The sequence below is a fragment of the Manacus candei genome, unplaced genomic scaffold (assembly GCF_025592945.1).
Source record: "Manacus candei isolate 608988 ecotype Guabito, Panama unplaced genomic scaffold, ASM2559294v1 h1tg000061l, whole genome shotgun sequence".
Classification (NCBI taxonomy): Eukaryota; Metazoa; Chordata; class Aves; order Passeriformes; family Pipridae; genus Manacus; species Manacus candei.
In genome coordinates, this window is record NW_026138109.1 from 4,201,574 (window position 1) to 4,220,933 (window position 19,360).

Consider the following 19,360-nt stretch of genomic DNA (forward strand, 5'->3'; position numbering starts at 1 on the left):
CACAGGGAAGTAGGCTGGCCTCCCAGGCAGGCAATCCCACTTCGGGATTTCCACAGACTGCTTGGCACGGACCTCTGAATCCACCTGCTGAAACAGGGGACACCACAGTCATTGTTTCACAAATAATGGTGGCACTGTCGCCGTCCTGCGTGTGGGAGATCGGGGGGGGCACTGTTTTTTAAATCTCGGAATTCCTGTATATTGCCCCAGCCTATCTTAAGTTTCGCTGATATCCTACTACTGGTTCGTATTCGCCTTTCTGCCGTACTGTAATACCATCATAAAAACAGAGAACCGGAGCAGCAACACGAGAACGTGAGGTTTCCGCGCACGCGGTCCAAGACCACTTAATTGTCTTCCTCTTTGACATCTCTTTAACAATGTCACCGCGGGGGCTGTCGCTGTGCCTCGCGGGCACTAGGGGCACTGGAGGCACTGTCGCCATCCCCCGGGGGTACTGGAGGCAATGGAAGCACTGGAAGTCCTGTCGCCGTCCCCTCAGGATGCCCCGCGCGCCGCGTACGTGCCTCTCGCCCCGTCCCGCGCGCCAGGGGCCCCCAGCAGGCGGGGCGGCGCCACGGCGGGGACGGGCAGGGGAGCGGCCGCGCCCTCGGGGCGCATGCGCAGCCCGCGCTCCCCCGGGGCGCGGGGGCGGGGCTCTCTCCCGCCGCGCGCTGCGCCCCGGTTGGCCGGGAAGGGCGCACGCGCCGGGGCGCGCCCCCGGCCCCGCCCCCGCGCGGGGCTGGTGCCCGGCGGTGCCGCCCGCGATTGGCGGGGGCGGTGGGTGCGCGCGCGGTGGGCGTGGCGGTGGGCGTGGCCAGGCCATGTGTGCCGGGCGCCGCCGCAGAGCGGCCGCAGCCGCCGCCGGCAGCGCCGCGCCCGCCCCGCCTGCCCGCCCCGGGGAGCGGCGCAGCGAGCCCGGGCGATGTTCGCCGTGCGGGGCTTCCCCTGCGCCCGCCTCCGCCTCGCCGGCCGACCGACCGCTCGCCGCTCCGCCCTGCTCTGCCACGGGGCGGCGGCGGCGGCGGCTCCCCCCGCCCCGCCGGGGCTGCCGCTGCTCGGCGGCACCCGCCGACGCCTGCTCACCCTCGGCGGGCTGAGCCCCTCCGCGGCGGCGGGGCGGGGGGCGGCGGGAGCCGCGCCATGCGAGCCGCGGCGGCGGGAGCGCGGCGGGCCGGGGGCGGCGGGCGGCGGGTTCCGGCCGTCGCGGGTGGCCGTAGTGGTGAAGACGACGCGGTACGAGTTCGAGCAGCAGCGGTACCGCTACGCCGGGCTCTCCGAGGAGGACCTCAAGCAGCTGGTGAGCGGCGGGGGGGATGCAGTCACGGCCTCCGCGGGCGCTGCCGCCGGGGCCGCGGCGGGGTCGGGGGGCGGGAGGGTCACCAGGGGGATGCGCGGCCCAGGGGGTCACTGGGCCTCTGTGTTCGAATGTTCCCGGGGTTTCCCTGGGGCGGTTCGCTATTCCCTCACTCTACCTCTCCCCCTGCTGCCTCCCCGGGCCCCCGATCCCGATGGACAGAGCGGTGCGAGCCGTGCCGCTGGACCACCCTTCATTCATCGCTCGCAGCCTGTCGAGGGATTTGTGTAGTAAGCGTGTTTGGGTTTTACCCTCGGAGGGATTCCAGCAGCCCTCAGCAAGCTGCAGGCTTTTCCTTGCAGCGTGTAATGTAAAGATTAGAGAAGTGCATACTGAGGAAAGCACAGTGTTGCAAAAAATCTCCTCTGAGGCTAAGAGGAATCATTCACATTTCCTCCTTTCCTTGCTCCACATCTTTGCTTCATCCTTATGTATTTTCCTAAGAACTCCTCCCAGACAGCCAAATCTCACCTTTGCATATGTTCTCCTTGTTAAAGTTTTTAGAAAACCCTTTTTCTTTAGTCTCTAAGAAACATTCAGTATAAAGGTCCATTCCTGAAGTTGTACTAAGGAAAGCAGGTGTCTCTAAGAGTTCATATGTGCACCCAGCAGCTTGTCTTCGTCTCCCCCAAGCTCAGTTCTCCATTTACCCTGTGTCTGTCTCCTTCCATTGTTCATCTACCACTGGTGGGCCAGAGAATGGTACCTTCTGGGGTTGCTGTGGCTGGCAGCAGGCCAGGTCATGAGCTCATATTACTGTCTTTATTTCACATAAGACCATTAATTTGTGTCTGTCTTGTCTTTGGTCTCTTACATATTTTAGACCTCTGTTAATTTGTAGTGTTTTGATTAAACTTGTACATATGCTTAACTTTTTGTGCAGGGACAAATGGTATGGTTGCATAGTCTTGCGTCATAGAGAACTGGGATAAAAAGTACACTATCTAAAGTGAGATAGTTCTAACATCTTTCTGCATGCTTCAGTTGTTCATCCGTCTCCTGTGGAATTCCCATCCAAACATTTTTACATGTTTTGTGTACCTCTCTAGTCATATTTCATATATCAACAGGTTTAATGTGGAAACATCATTCTGTGTTGATTCCCATGTGGGTTCCTGTTGCTAAGATGTCCTTGTACTTCCTTTCAAATGGTGGTTATGGAAAAAAAACGACTCTCACAGCTCATCTGTAAGACTGTTTTTCTTTTCATTTAAGCTTCTGTTGAGGAAACATTTCTTGTTTAGTATAGAGGTTGTCCTCAGCGTGCAGCTAAAACCAAGAAAAACAAAAGGGTGTTTGGTTACTTTTCCTTAACCACTGTGTACAGGAAGGAATGGGATAGTGAATCAGTTAGTGAGCAGTGTCATTAGTGTTGCACATCCCTTGACTAAATGTAGTGGTAGCTGCAGTTTCTTTTCTCACAGGAATGCATGTTTTGTGTGATTGGTAACCTGTGTCACTCTGAAGATTCATTTTAAAAAAAGTAACTATGAACTCAGTGGCTGATTGTAGTAGTTGGAGAAACTTACATGTATAAGACAATTCTGCACATTTGGGAGAGTTCTAGAATTTTGGTTGTAAGACTGGTGCTTTTTTTTAAAAAATCTTTCCCCTGAAAATACCTCCTTGTGAGCAATTGCAGCAATAAATCACAGTGTCGCCAGGTAGACAAAGCCTAACTTGCCTAACTGTGTGTGTAGCAATACTGAGTTAAGCTCTTGTTGTATGGGCAGGAATACAAAGATTTGTGCAAGAACACATTGAAAAGCTCTTCTAGAATTCTATTTTTGAAATAAAAAATAAGAGAGTGAAAGAATTATCTTTACTGCTAGTTTCTTAAATTTTTTAGCTGACCTGTAAAAAATTCTGTATTTGCATTTTGCTGTGACTGGTCTCAGATTGTTTTTCCTCCAGCTGAGTTAATGGCAGCCTTAGTGAAAATGTTAGCTGAAGTTCAGGAGACTCTTAGCCTCTCTGTTGTGGAAAGAGACCACTTCATAGCAGAGTGATTGCTGCAAAGTGTCCTTCCCTGCAGTGCCATGTCCTTTGTGGGCAGCATGGGAATATGATGCATTTTGCTTCCTGAAGTTGGCTGCACTCTGCTCTCCCCGTTTCTCCTGGGGAGGCTTCAGAAGCTGCTCCCAAGGCAACTGATCTCAGAAATGAGCCCAGACCTACTTCCTTCGGATTTGCAGCTCAGTGGTGCTGAAGGGCCAAGTAGAGGGTAGGGTGAGAGCTGAGGCTCGTATGAAAGCCTCACGTTGGGGTAGAGGCAAAGAGTGAAAGCAAAGAAGCGTAGGAGGGGTTTGGTTTACCTGGTGCTTGGAGCTGTTGGCTAACCCAGACATGTTGGTTGTGGGGATTGTGTTACATTGCAGGGGCTCAAGCTTGAGTGACCCCGGACCTGGCTTGTGGTGTGGCAGCATCGCGGTGTGAGGGAGTCTAAGGAGGAAGCACAATGCTGTCATCATCTGTCACAGACCTTCAGTTGTCCAGGTGCTGACTATCTGAAGTACAGAAATTCAACTTCAAGGCGCTGTTCCAGGGTTAGATTTGACCAACTGCACCTCGGCTCGTTGGCCTACCAGTTGTGGGCAGAAGAAATGTTTGCAAGTTTCTAGAAGATAACCGATGTCTCTACTTGGAAGCTTCAGATTTTCATATAGCACAAGTAATGATATGTGGGCTTAAACAGTTCTACCTGATCACTGAGACAGGAGTCCTGAATTTAACTGTTGCAGTCAGTGCATTTATGTATTAAGACTGAAGCTGCAGTCACTTAATGCAGAAGTGGGTGGTGCATTTGGGCACACGTCCTAGTGAGGTGGTATTTGTTCCATATTTAAGGAGGCTGAAAATGAATCACTGACATATACAAATACATATTAAAATACGATACAGATCATAGTGTGTATCATTTGTATGATATATCCAGTAAAAATCACAGTATACTTCAAGAAGCAGAGTATGGGTATCAAGGCAGACTGGCTGACACTTCTAATAACCCATAGAGGCCCTGAGCACCTGTGGCTTAAATCCTTCTGTGGCCTTTCCTTTGGACCCCAAGTGAGTTGTATTGTACAAACACTATAAAATGTTGCAAAGTCAAAGCTGCAAGGTCACAATTCCTGAATTCTTTCTCTGTGCAAACAGAGATAAGAGAGGTGAAGAAGCAGTCCAGACAGCAGAAAAACAAAACAGATGCCGGGGAGATGGAGAGCAAGGGCAAGCACTTTTTGGAGTGTTTAGCAGATCTGTGAAAGATTAATTCTTCCATTGCATTTCTGCATGCATGCTGTGCATGCTTGCTCCAGGCAATTGTTTTTACCTGTCTTGTGGCAGATACTATTACATGCTTACAAACAAGTCTTTTACATCTGTTTATAGGGGTACACAAACACACCTGACTATCATAATTAGTAGTCTAATTCTGAAGGATTATGTAAAGTATAATTAAATGCTTTGGATACTGTTTTACTGGAGAGGTTTTCAGAGTCTTTACTTCCGAAGAGAGATTAGAGTTCTATAAAAGTGAGATTTCTCTTCTAATACCACAAAAGGAAAATACCTCCAAATGATCCAGCACTTAAAAAAAAGTGCTGCATCAGTAAATTTTGTGCATCATATCATGCAAGGAATATTTTTCTTTGCCTTCATGAAATTTGAAGGGGCTACTGGATTTCTAAAACTTGCAGTTACCATCTTTAAGTTAGATGAAAATACTAATATTTTTCCCAAGTCCCTACAGACAGTTTGCTTACCAGGAGTGACAGCAGTTTGCATTTCTTCTGACCTGTTTATTTGGATTAGCATCTAAATATGACTGGTTACAAAAGTAAATGATCCAGTCAACTAATACTGAAGGCTACTATATATCCTGGCTGTTTATTTCATTCTCAGTAAATCCATGCAGAACAAGCACTGCTGTTGTCCTTATGTAAACTAAGAGAATTTAATACCCCAGTAATAGAGAAAACTAATTTCCTGAGTTCTGTTCTTTGTTTTGTTTGATAGTGCAGATGCGATGTAGCTGCTGACTTCTCATGCCTGGAAGGTATTTAGGAAAGATGAACAATTTAGCTGTCCAAACACAGTTCATGTACAGTTTTAATTACCTTTGAAAATGTCATATGAAAAGTTAGGTTTGTTTTGGTCTTAATTGGAAGGAAATGGTTCAGTGTGGACCACAGCTGATACTCTACTGTGGCTGGTTTACAGTCGTCATTTGGAGCAGGGATGGAGAGCACAGACTTACAGCTGTTTGGAACAAGTTTTGGCTCATTTGGACCACTGCAACAGATTGGTAGGGGTGCTCATCTCAGTGATGTGAAGTTCATAGGGCTTTATTGAGAACTGGTTTTTCGTTAGAGAAGAGGTAGCGTGTTAGCAGGATATTCCCTCCCCTGAAAGAGGCACATAAGTGATGCATAGGGCACCACCAATAACATACAGAGCTGGGGTAGTCAGGAAGGAAGAAAGGAGTGTTGCCCAGCAGGTAGGAGAGCTTCAGTTGAAGCTCCTGTATTGTGCACTAGAACAACCCCACAGAAGTGTGGAGGGTGTGTGTGTGTGTGTAGAAGAGCACTACCCTGCCATTCTCCTGAATTCCTAATTAAGATGTGTATAGCACCAGTTGTTACCAGCCTGCACGTTTTCATGTCTCTCAAGAAAATTCTCTCTTGGGGGAAATATACTGTTTTACTTAAACTTGATAGCTGATTGATTTTTGGTTTTAATTACGGAAATTAAAATATCTTTTACATTAAATGGTGAAAGTATCACTTTAGTATCACTTTTTAATTACCTTTTCTGGGTACTAGTGTTACAGGTGTGTAAATCTCACGTTGCCACCTGAAGATAGGCTTTTGGAAACCAGTCAGGTATTTCATTCTTCGATTTCTGATTTAGAGGACTGCACTTCAATACAGGTGCCTGTGATCCACTGCAATTATTTAGTACGTAAATATTTTCAAAACACTGGAATTTTTACAGATGCAAGGAAGGTAGCAGAAGGAAAAAGTAATGTGCAAACTTCAAAGTTCAACTGAGTTCTAATTTTAAAATGAAATGAGATAATTTAGCAAGTAATTAAAAAAAAGTTGCTCCTCTAAAAAGCACTAAGTATTAGGACATTTATATTTGTGTCCTCTTGTAGATCCAGATATACAGGGGTACATTTGAAGTCGTATCTTTAAATAGAAACTTACCGAATGAGGTCATAGTTTGAAGCTTTTCATTGTTTTGTCGTTTTCAGACTACCCATCTCTGCTTATTTTGTAATGTGAATTATTTCAGTAGCTGTTTTTTCAGGGAGCAGTTTAAAAACTGCTAGGACTGTACAATGTACTTTACTTTACCTTGCCTTAAAAAGAGGGGGGAAATATCAACTCAGTTTAGTGAATTTCAGGCATACAGAATTCAAGACACAGGTTATAGTGCACCAGGACTGTATAAAGCTAAAAACACTTTTTTTTCAGAAATAAAATTTTTGAGCTAGTCCACTGGAAACTGAGATGGGTGTAGATGTTTTTCAAATTACACAACCATAGCGTACATTTGTTTATCTTTACCTTTGCAATTTGATATACTTGCATCAGTGTTAAGTAACTTCAGCTTGCATCTGCTTTATTAAAAAGTTCCTTCCATATTGTTGCTCTGTCATAAGAAGAGTCTGGAAAATGATGGAAACAATTAAATAGGATATAGTAATTATTTTTTTCCATAGCATTTGTTTTTCCCGTACACCATTCAAGTATACTTAGTCATATATAACAAATACATATAAAATAGGGAGCATTTTAGTGTGTCTAAATTAAACTTCATGGATTATATCACCAAGCATCTGATACTGTATACAGCTGAAAAAGGCTGCTTTTTGGAAGTTACTTTAATATCGGTTTTAAGTACTTCAGTAGTTGTGATTTACGATGTTATGTTGGTGTTGTGCTGAATTAATGAGAACTGAGTGATTGTATTGCATGCATTGCACAGGGTTCTAGAAACCTGTTAGTGCAGAAAGCAGTTACTATTCTGTTTATAGTTAACACAACAATTTGCTCTGCATTAGCCTTTGAATTGCAAAAAACTCTGTGTATTCCTCAGATGTGGTTAAAATGACAATAATGCTTTAATGTGGTGGATGATGAAGAATTAGAAAATAGTTTATGGCATTTTTACTTTTGTTTATGTATGGATCAAACTCTTGCCCTAAAGCAGCATTTCTATAAAGCTTCAGGAACATAATGTTGCTGGTGAAGTCAGCTACTACAGAAGTAAAGGCATATAAAATGCTACAATATGCAAAACACTTCATAATCATCAGTCTGTAGCAGATACAAAGGCATCATTTGAAAAGCTGTTGTGACGATGTTAATAAAAGTAAGTAGTCTAAGTGATTGAAGAAAAAGTAAGGAAAGAATAAGGGAAAAAAAAATCCTACCTAAAGCAGCCTACTGAACTTCTACAGTATGAGGGGCATTGTAGCAAAACAGTAGAAACCTAACATGTGTACAGGAACAATATTAGGAACAATTCTGAGCAGCTGACAGCTAGTCAGTACATCAGTCAGTAGTGCTGGTCAGGTAACACCAGCCTTCTTATCTTTCTGGTGTGGTAAGTACTGCATCAGTTAACCTAGCACACTTTTATAAAAGCAAACAGCCTGTATAATAAATAATAACCCAGACTGGGAAGTGGGAGAAACTGGACTTAATGCCTATGGCTTGCAACTCAGCAGTAGTTTTTAATGGAAAACTTAATTCATATTTAAAGCTTTATAGAGAACTTAAACCCGAGCCTGGCTACTGCTGATTCTGAGTAGGAGTTTGTTTTAGGAGTCTGCATGATTTCTCTGCTACTTCAGCTAAGGCAGATACTCACTATTAAAGACATGCTGTAAACAATGCATTGACTTTGTGGATTGGATTCTTAGCTGTTACATTAGCAGAAGCCAGTGCATTTTAAGTTCACCCAGGACCTGCAGCTGCTTACTGCCGGTGGTTCTCAGGTTCACTTCAGAGTGCTTGTGCTAGTCTGAATGAGCTGGACTGCAGGTCCTTGAAAGAGCTGGGTGTCCCAAAATGGGTCAATCCACTAGTACCACAAACATGATCCTGCTGAAACCCTCCCTATTGTTAGCAACAGGTTGAATGTACTGAATTTGCATGGCCAGAGTTTGGTAGCAGGGGTAATACAGGAGGTGGCTTCTGTGAGAAACTGCCAGAAGCTTCCCCCATATCTGACAGAGCCAGTGGCAGATGGATCCAAGACAGTCTGGCTGCTGGCCAAGGCTGAGCCAATTGGAGGTGGTAGTAACACCTCTGTGATAACATATTTAAGAAGGAAAAAAAAAATTACTGTGTGGACGTAATTGCTTGCAGAGAAGGAGTGAGAATGTGTGAGAGGAACAGCTCTGCAGGTACCAAGGTCAGTGAAGGAGGAGGGGGAGGAGTTGCTTCAGGTGTCAGAGCTGAAGTTCCACTGCACCCTGTGGTGCAGACTGTGGGAAGGCAGCTATGCCCCCACAGTCCATTGTGGTTCATGGGGATGCAGAGATCCACTTGCAACCTGTAGGGGAGATCCACACTGGAGCAGGTGGATGCCCAAAGGAGGCTGTGAACCCATGGGAAGCCTGTGCTGGGGCAGGCTCTCCTGGCAGGACCTGTGGCCCACGGAGAGAGGAGCCCACGCTGGAGCGTGTTTCCTGGCAGGACTTTTGACTCTGTGGGAGACCTGTGCTGGAGCAGCCTGTTCCTGAAGGACTGCACCCTGTGGAAGGGACCCAAGCTGGAGCTGTTTGTGAAGAAGTGTAGCCTGTGGGAAAACCCGTTGGAGAAGTTTGTGGAGAATTGTCTGCCGTGGGAGAGGGGAAGGACTCCTCTCCCTGAGCAGTGGCAGCAACAACCTGTGATGAACTGACCATAACCCCCATTCCCTGCCTCCTTGCGCCTCTGGGGGTAGGAGGCAGAGCCTGGGAAGGAAAGAGGTGTGGGGGGGAAGGTGTTTTTAAGATTTGTTTTACTTCTCATTATCCTGCTCTGAATTTAATTTTAAATAAATTTCCTCAAATCAAGTCTGTTTAGCTGATGATGGTAATCGATGAGTGACCTCTCCCTGTCTTTATCTCAACTCATGAGCCTTTTGTTTGTTATATTTTCTCTCCTCTGTCCACTTGTGGAGGAGAGTGATAGAGCAGCACTAGTGGGCGCTTGGCATCCAGTCAGGGTCAACCACCACATGGAGCCAGAGACTTATCAAACAGTATTATTCAATGAGCCTAGAATTTTTCAATAAATATTTTAATTTATCTAACTTTTTTTTTTTTTTAAATGTGGTGACCCTACTATCTTGTTTTTTTCTATTGCAAACCCATGTGAGATCAAATGATGCATTTAGTATTTCTAGAGCAAAAGCAATTAGGAGACCACATTTCTTCTCTTAAGAAGTTTGGGAATGGGGAAGAGTCAAACAAGTTCTGTGAAAGCAGTCTCACAGAATCATAGAATGATTTGGTTTGGAAGGGATGGTTAAAGATCTCTCAGCCCTTCTTCCTAGGGGAGGTGTTCCAGCCTTCTGATCAGTGTTGTGCCCCTTTTCTGGACTAGCTCTGGCAGGTCTGTGTCCTTCCTGTGCTGGGAGCCCCAGAGGTGAATGCAGTGCTCCAGATGGGTTATCCTGAGGGCGGAGCAGAGAGGCAGAATCCCCTCCCTTGCCCTGCTGGCCACCCTGCTTTGGATGCAGTCTGGGCTGTGGTTGTCTTTCTGGGCTGTGAGCACACATTGCTGAGCCATGTCCAGCTGTTATCCACCAACACCTTCAAGTCCTTCTCCACACAGCTACTCTCAATCCATTCATCCCCTAGCTGGTATTAAGACTGGGGCTTACCCCAACCTGGGTGCAGCACCTTGCACTTGATCTTGTTGAACTTCATGAGATTTGCACAGGCTGCCCCTCTCGAGCCTGTCCAGGTCCCTCTGGATGACATCTCCGCCCTCCGGTGTTGACCACACTGCACAGCTTGGTGGTGCCAACAAACTTATTGTCATTAGTGTGAATACAGCAATTGAAGCTCACAACTGATACTTGTCTTCTGCTATAATTAGAAGAAACTGAGGATCGGTGTGCTGTCCTGTATTTACTGTGAAAGTGGGTGTCATATCCAAACCTGCTATCTGTTGTCTACAGCCACCAAGTTCAGCTCCCCCATCAGTGCCAGTTAATGCTGGAAAAAACATTAAAGTTTCAGAGTTGTGATTCCATCTTGCTATGGCTGTCCTCTAGCAGAGTCTTTTTTGTGGGGCACTTAAATGTGTCTCCAAGGTGCAGATTTCTATTGGGCAAGTTCTGCCATGGCTAACTGCTCAGTTTATATTTATCTATTTCATCTTTGGCATTTTATTATCTAAGATTCAGAAGCTGACTCGTGATTTAATCACAAGTATTTGTATGCGGATTATTCTTACATTATGAAATAGGAAAGCTTAATATGTGATTGGAGCTCATAAGAAATCCAAAAGTTCAGTGTGTACGTGACCTCTGAGGAAAACTGCGTTTGTTTTTGGCATGACAGATGGAGATTTACACTAACTAGTAGTTAACACTAGAACGTGGGAACATTACTTGCATGCAGCTATACACTGCCAGTCTTTGACTTTGGTACTTAAGGAAGTTTTGAGTCAGAGTCAAGTTTTGTCAGGAAAGCTAAAAGAAGTGTAGGGTTTGAAGCATATGCTATATTCAAAGGTATTTGTAGTTCAAAATGTAATGTATTTAGAAAATTTTTTTTTCTATATGCCTATCAAAAGATTGTTTCTTTTAAAACTGAGAACAAAACTGAGGGCACTAAGGTGTATACTTAGGATGTATGGTTAAATCTTGAGAGACAATTTCTGAAAATACTGAACTTTTAAAAGTCCTGTACTTTGCTTAGAAATAGTTAGATTACTATACCTATAATGTTAATAGCATTTTCTTCTCTAGGTTAAAACTCAAATTTCTGTGTTTAGCTGTTGCTCTTTAAATCCATTTGGATTGTTTGGTGCTTCTTTCTGTAGAACAGAAAGGTATGTAGATTAGAAGGCAGTGATCTGTTCTTGTTTTCCTGCTTGAATGCATGTGTGGGCAAGTTCATTGTAGAAATTTGAAAGAGAGCAATTGTTTCTAGATCTGTGCTTTTTTTCTCTCTCTTTTTTTTCCTCCTTTTTTTTTTTTTCTTCTTTGTTGTCAGACATTTAGTTTAACTCTTGACTGAACAACAGTCATAAAACAAGTGACTGGTACACTGAGGCATTAACTCCACCCTGATGCAGTGGCAGTTTAAGGCTACGTGAAGGTTAGTCCAGTTTGGGTAGGGCTTTGAGCAACCTGGTCTGGTAGAAGGTGTCACTGTGTGGGGCAGGACTGCCTGGGGCAGGGTCGTTGTAACTAGATGACCAAATAATGTCCCTTCCAACCCAAATAATTCTATGATTCTCTGATCTCAGTGTACTGGGGTGAGATGTAGAAAGCGCTCAATTGACTGTTTCACTCTGGACAATATTCACGTTACTGTATGGAGAGAACATACACTTTTATCCTAATGCTTAGGTTAGCAGTGTCGGTAAGACTCACCTATGGCTCTTCTTTCCCTATTCTCTAAATCAAAGGTCATAATCCGCATATGTAGACAACATGAGTATTCACAAGTTGCTTGGCTTCGTGTTGCTTCTGTATTTGTGTCTAGAAGCCATGTCCTTGTGTTGCAGCATTTTCCTGGAGGACCAGCATTACTCAAGGACAACAGATCCACAGTTTAAACTGAGTAAGGTGAGACTTGCCAGAGGTAAGAGCTAAGATTCCAGAAGGAAGACAGTCAAGCAAATGTCCTTTGCCTAAGTGACTGTTTAAGGAACCCTGTGAAAAATTATCCTCTCCTTAAAGAAGGATCAGGCCAGAATATACAAGAAGAGGTATATTTAGACATTCAATCTAGATCTTTTCTCTTTCAGTCTTCCAAGGAAAAGTATCTCCATCATAGAACGTGTTCTGTTCCCCTGAGTGTGTTTTCCAGTGCAAACTCTACTGGAAGCCTGCTTTGCATTGCATTTCTGCTGTGAGGTTTAAGACAACTACTGAAGTTATGCGTGAATGAATTTGTGTCCACTTTGTCTCTGCTTTTCATGCACGTTTCACTATAACAGCTCTCATATTATTATGCATGTTTATAATGCATTTTATTTTGCAATCTTGCAGGGTATTAAGGTCACATTAATAGACCTAATTGTAAATCAAAGCTTCCTCCAAGGGAAGAAGAATTTGCAAGTTATCTTCATGCAGAAGCTAACACCTTTTGTGCCTTTTTGAGGAGTCAGTTGGTAAGACCCAAGCCTGTCATGGGTTTGGGGGTCTGTCTGATCAGGGGGCTCAGGAGCCAGGCTGTCCTGCAGTCTTGGGTTTTCTGTACATCCCAAGTTCCTGCCAGGCTCTTCGGGGAGATGATCACGCATACAGTAACTGGACTGCCTGATCTTTGCCTTCAGCTCTTTCAAAGTAAAAAGCATATGGTGGTCTCAATTTATCTTACTCTTTATCCTCAGTGGGAAGCTCTTTTGAGAAGCAGTATTTGTCACAATTTTAGTGTGTTATTCAGGTTATGGATATGAGGCAGGAGCAGAGGCAGTGAGCACAGGCTGAAATTACAAGTATGTCTGTCTGAACACTGGGAGATGCTTTTTCACTGTGAGGATGACTGAGCACTGGCACAGTTTGCCCAGTGATGTGATAGAGGCTCCATCTGTGAAGAAGATCTTCTAAAGCCATCTGGACATGGTTCTGGAAAGGCAGCTCCGGGTGGCCCTGCTTAAGCTAGGGTTGGACCAGTTGACCTCCAGAGGTCCCTTCCAGTTCAACCACTCTGATTCTGTGGCCTCTGACCACAAGAACTGTAGGCACTTCTCTGGTTCTTGGGAGTAGTTAAGTGAGAAGCAGCTGATGATTAGCACTCCTATTTGATATACTTGACTGTGGTTAGGCTCAGACAGGCTGTCCCTTTGTGAGTTCTTAGATGAACGAACTTGTGAGTTAGTTATCTGTGAACTAGAGGGATGAATCTGGAGATGAATGGACTGTTGTAATCTCTGTAGCTTTTTGCAAATTAAGTCAATTTGTTAGCTCCATAGATGTAGTTTAGCCATTTAAACTCCAGGCCCTAATGTTTCATTTATCTTGTTGCTTAGTGATACTTGCTTATTTGTTCTAGAGCTAAATTCAAAGAGGAGACCTACATATTCTGTACCTGTTCTGCAGTGCTGCTGAAATTGTTCCTCCAGTTGTCAAGATACTGGTAGCTTATTTGCTGAGCAGCCTCTTCTACTTTCTGAAGCTGTTGATGAAATAATTTAACACAGCTCTGGTAAATGTAAGTTACAGAACAGACTCTCTTCCATAGCACTGGCACTACCTGTACCTTTCCTTGTTAGTGTTGCAATGAAATGTTAGCTGTAGGCTCACCACTGATGTTGGTGGCTCAAAAATACCAGTGATCACACAGAGATTTATTACACTGTCATTCTGAAATAAAAGCTCTTTTCCACCAAGTTGAAAGATAGCATGCTGACAAATAAGCCAAATAAATGAGGTACATAAAATTGCAAGATGCAGTTTGTGGTTTCTGTGTTGTGTTGAACTAACAAAAGCCTGGAAAACGTGTGCTGCTGCAGCAGTCTGCTTGTCAGGTGCTTGTGTTCCATTTGCAGCAGATATTTCTAAAGGAAGCATGAATGGGGACCCTGATTTTAGTAACACAGTTGATGTTTTCTAGAGATTATTTGCTTGTGGATTTCTTCTTCCTTTGGTGGTAAAGCAAGATCAGTTTGTGCTTCAAACATGCAATTGAAAGTTCTTCTAACAAATTAGACCTATGGTGCTCAGCAGCAGATGTCTGTGGGAGGCAAATACCTTATTTTCTCCTTTCCACTTTCTCCTTTCCCCTCCCAGTGGATCATGAGAGTCTGGCAGCAGACCCAGCAATGAGCTTGTGCTGTAACTACTGTAACTCGTGTACTCGTGTACTCTTTCCGTCCCCAGAGCCCACAGTGGCACCATTCAAGTTCCGATGGACCCTGGAGGAGCAAGAGGTGTATGGAGTGCACAAGCATTATAGCTCAGGAGTAGAAACAAAGGGTTTAAGTATGTGACACAATTAATGGGACATAACACCCTGTACCCCGGTAAGCCAGTACCAGCAAGCTTTATGAAGATGACTTGAAATATTTGGCTGGCTATTTTCTGATCATCCACATTATGATCATGTCTGTGTGTGATCATGTTGATGGCATCCAGGCAGCCTGGGAGTCTCTGTTGGAAGGGGTTTCCTAATCCCAGCTGTAAGATCTCCTGAAGATTCTGTTCCTGCAAGTTAATCACCAGTTGTAAACACACTGAGGGGGACAGCAATGCAGTTCCGGAGCAGCTAGTTCCATTATTTTCTGTAATTTCTTCAGTGCTGAGTCTGTCTTTGTGCTTAGCTCGTGGTTGGATTTCTTGACAACAGCGGGTGTCAGATGAATAAAGATTGCATTTTTGGGTATTGGATTGCAGTTGACTTTGGTTGTCATATCCTGCTGGTCCTGTCCCCTTCACTGGGGAGTTCTGTAGAGTGTGAGTCTGTGAAAATGGGATTAGGCGAGGCTGTCTGGCATCGCTTTCTCTTGGAATGTTATAAAACTTTGAGTAAAGGCACTTGAATAAATTGCTGGAAGTGCCTGTTCAGAGCTTCTGGCGCAGATAAATTTCTTTACACAAACTCTAGAAGAAGTTCTGTTTCTGTGCTGATAAATTGGTTTTAACTGGTCAGGGAAAAGGAAGCAGTGACAGTATAATTGGAGATTAATTCAGGCTAGAAGGAGCCTCAGGAGCCTGCTGCTCAAAGTAGGATCACTTTCATTATGAATGTATTTATAAACACCTTTTTCTTAACATCCTTTTCATTCTCTCTCTTTCACTTGCTTAATCTCCATTCAAAGGCAAATTTGGCAGTACCAGCCCCAAATGAGCACTCTAAATAAGGTGAAAAACGAATGCAAACAGATGGTGACTGAATTACTCGCACAGAAACCTGTTGCAAAACTAATCTTCAGTTAGCAGTCTCACCTGCCTGCTAGTAAGAATCTGTCTGTATAAACTGTAAAGTGTTTCCATGGTCTAAAAAGTGTGTCAACATTAAGTATTCCAATTCTCCAGCTTCCAAGAAGGATGAGGCGAGAATGCACCTGCACTGTCTGTCTTGTTATTGATATCAACTTGTTTGAAAAACCTGGCATATAATGCAGGGAACAGTACCAAAGGCAGTAGGTAGATTGTCCTTAAGGTTTTTTTCATACAGAGAAAATGTCACCTTTGTGAGCACTTGGCAGTCTTCCATCTTAGCTCAAATACAATTTAAAGGGTAATGCTCTAGGTATTTCAGACTCCCCCTTTCTTAATTATCATTCCTATTGCTTTTTCTATTGTCTGCTTTCTCTACAGCACAATGATTCTAATTTTTATGGTAATAACCTAACTGTCTGGGTGCTTTTAGGACATGATAGAACTATACCTAGTATAACTATGCATTTATGTAGAGCAAAGTGTCTGAAGTTGCATGGAAGTCAGTGTAGTATGCTTGTTTGCATATTTGTGTAGAGTCTGTGATTCTTGGCTGCTGTGGCCATGGGATTCATTTAATGAACTAGTCAATATAAGCTGACTGCTGTGTATATAGAGATGTAATTAATGGAATGCTTATAAAAGCACGTGTCTGTGCTGAGATAAAATACATGCTTTTTTTATAGCTGCTATTTGCATTACTCAAGTGCACTTACTGTAGTGATTAACTTCTGCAAAAACAATTTGTGTCTTACAGCTTGCCTTGAAAGGATCTAACTATGCTGGTCTGCTGGAGCGGCATCGCATCCATACAAAAAACGTGGAGCATGTTGTAGACAGTTTAAGGTAAGAATGTATGGATGCTGAGCATTTCAGACACAGTGAAATACCCATAGATAGCGTAAAATAACAAAGGGAAGCTTTGTGCTGCAAGCTCTAATAAAATTGAAGTACTCGAAAGAGTGCAGCTGAGCAGTTGTTCCTGAAAAAATCATAATGTGAACTAGCTCAGTTTAGTTAACTAACGCGCTCTGTTATCATCTTGAAAACAAATGAGCAAGGTGTAAAGGATTTGTGTGTCAAGTGTTTATAATCTAAATATGGCTGTAATTACTTCTTAGTTACTACTACTACTCCTTAGTTAGTGTCAGCTTTTCAGAAGGATGTGACAATGAGCAATATAGGACAGAATTCAGGCTTTTTTTGAACTTTATAGGAATGAGAGGATCGAAGTTCGCCTTGTTAAACGTCGAGAATATAATGAAGAGACAGTTCGGTGGGCAGATGCTGTTATATCTGCAGGAGGTATGACTTTATTGAAGGGAAGGGTTTGTTTCAGTATGTTTTCGTGGATACGTTTTTCAAAAATACTTTGCAACATGTGAAACAACTTGAGGTATGCACATTTTGAAAGCAAATTGCTAATTCAATTGTCAGAAAATATTACCAAATGCAGTGGTTGCGTCCATCTTGTCTACCTCTGGTACCTAAAACTGTAGCACCAGGAAGTGAATCCCAGTGTATGGCCACTTTGAAAAAGTTTAATTGTCCTGTGTAATACAGCATAAACTGTGAAATTTACTATAGTTTTCAAATAAATAGGATAAATTCCTTGCTGTCAGGTGATTATATGTAGCCCTAAACCCAGCTCTTTTTTTGGTGGATGTGAGATGTAGACTAACATACTACCACTTGGTCCCCTTGCTCAAACTGTCTTTCTTGATTTCACACTTAATTCCAGTGACTGGCATATCAGGTTGGATGGTACAGGCAAAAATATGCAAATGCTGAGCAGCTCGTGCCACTGACTAGTGGTTTTTAGATGAACGAACAGAACAACTATCCTGATTGTGTATTTTTAATATTGGATTGCATCAGTTCATTCAGTGTTGTTCTTTGGGGATTTGCTGCAGTGTATCACTGGGCTCTAATATAATGTTCAATCATCTGTGGAAATTAGACTTGACTGTGGCTTTCTCTCTTCTTAGTAGTCCACTTTGCCCTTAGCTACTGATCACCATGCAGAGTGGGGAGAAAGGGATATCTGTACACTCGTGAAGCATCCTAATACACTCTTGTAGATTTCAAAGAACTACTCTAGGCTGGAGACTAAAGTGCCAGTTTAGGGCAAAATTTGTCATAGTTGAGGCAAGCAGCTGGGAAGTGATACCTCATCTAAGGTTTTCAGAGCTTATATCTAGCTGCAAAGACTGATTGAGGTTATAGTTGCCTTGCTGTTTAACAGCCAGGAAAAAATACTAATATCTGGAGAAACCAGTACATTAAAGGATTTCTACTTTCAAGATTTCTACTTACCTAAGACTTCTTTTCCAAGTGTGCCTATTTGGGGCCAAATAAGGTCTTTAAATTGTGCCTTCTAGGAGGACAACTGGAATAAAACTAAAGTAATGGTTTTTATTTGATTTGCAGTAAAATTTTGGTTTTGTTTCCTGTCTCCTGTGGCTTTGTTTAGCAATACTTTCTAAATTTACTTTCATTAAAGAATTTCTCTTACCTGCTGATAAACATAGAGAAATTTCAATAAATCCTTTAAAGCTTGCTTCTGTCAAATTCAGTTGCTTGGGCATGTACAGCTGTCACATAACTTGTGCTTTTTCCAGTCACATTTGCCATCTTGAACTCAGTTGTCACTGCTCTGCTTTGAAAGATGTCAGTAGTTTTGCAGTCCCATTTTATTTTTGTCCAGCTTACGTAATTGGTTGTTGATATAAAAGCACAGAGTGGTAATGCTGAAGTACCTAGGGGGACTGTTTTGTTTGGGTACTAGAATGTGAAGTGATACTAACTTTTGGTTTGCTTTTTCTGTAGGTGATGGTACAATGTTGTTGGCAGCCAGTAAGGTTTTTGATAAATTTAAACCAGTCATTGGAGTAAATACTGATCCTGAAAGGTAAAAACATATTTGGGAAAAAGTGCTTTATTTAATATCAGGCACAGTTTGCATTTGAGGCATGCCTGTAGTATTTGGCAGTGTAAATGTCTGTTTTAATGGGCTTTAGATTTCAGGCTAACATGTTATTTTTTTAGAAAAGTTTCCACAATGAGTTACCCTGTCTCATCTGAGAAGACATTAAGCAGTATTAGATAAGCATGACTGTGTTAAGCTGAACTGTTTTCATGCACCAGTGTAACAGCACTTGCAGCTGGTTTACTTGTATTACTAACCAGAAGTTTGAGTCCAGGGATGGCAGTATAGAACCCAGACAGAAAGAGGGACTTCATAAAAGCAGCTAAGTGTGGTGCCTGAACAGAAACTTCGTCTCTTTATGAAGCAGGTGGACCTGGTAGAGCCTCAGATGAAGAAGTTTGCTGTAGTTTCTTCATGTAAACCATGTCATACCTCAGAGGACACAGTCTCCTCAGCCAATTATTGGCACTTAGTTGTCCTATTATAAACTCCACACAAGTTGCATCCACCTGCCCAAATCAGTCTTACAGTTAGGTGGATGCAGTGTGTTAGTAATGACTGGTTGGTATAAGCTTCAAATGAATGGCAAATAAAACTCAGAATTCTCCAAGGCTCTGTCTCCTGGGAGTCCAGATTTAGATTTCTACTTTTGATATTAACAGTTAATTTATTCTGCATTATCAAGCCTGAATAGCAGGGTTCAAATAACAAGTGCCTTCAAGTTACCAAATATCACTCATGAAAGGGGAGCAGTGGTTAGTCTTCTGGTTTTGACCAGAGAGATTCTTTTGATCTTAGGCATGTTGCTTACCTGTTTCGTATCAACTAAGTTGTGTAAAGGGAGGAAATTTACTTTCTCACTTGCCAGGTTTATTAAGCTTGAATTTCTTGCCCAGTGATGACAAGAACTATACATGTATTTATATATTCCTGCAGGATTACTAGATGAAATG

General features: G+C 43.2%; 1 protein-coding gene across 2 annotated transcripts in view; it reads left to right on the forward strand.

The window, feature by feature from the left end:
* The first annotated feature begins 847 nt into the window (after positions 1-847).
* NADK2 (NAD kinase 2, mitochondrial) overlaps positions 848-19,360 on the forward strand; it is a 32,174-nt gene continuing 13,661 nt past the window's right edge. For both annotated transcript variants that reach the window (XM_051804791.1, XM_051804792.1), the window contains exons 1-4: positions 848-1,300; positions 16,236-16,324; positions 16,695-16,783; positions 18,308-18,389. In XM_051804791.1, the coding sequence (XP_051660751.1) occupies positions 926-1,300; positions 16,236-16,324; positions 16,695-16,783; positions 18,308-18,389 (635 nt within the window). In that variant the 5' untranslated portion in view covers positions 848-925. The remainder of the gene's footprint in view (positions 1,301-16,235; positions 16,325-16,694; positions 16,784-18,307; positions 18,390-19,360) is intronic.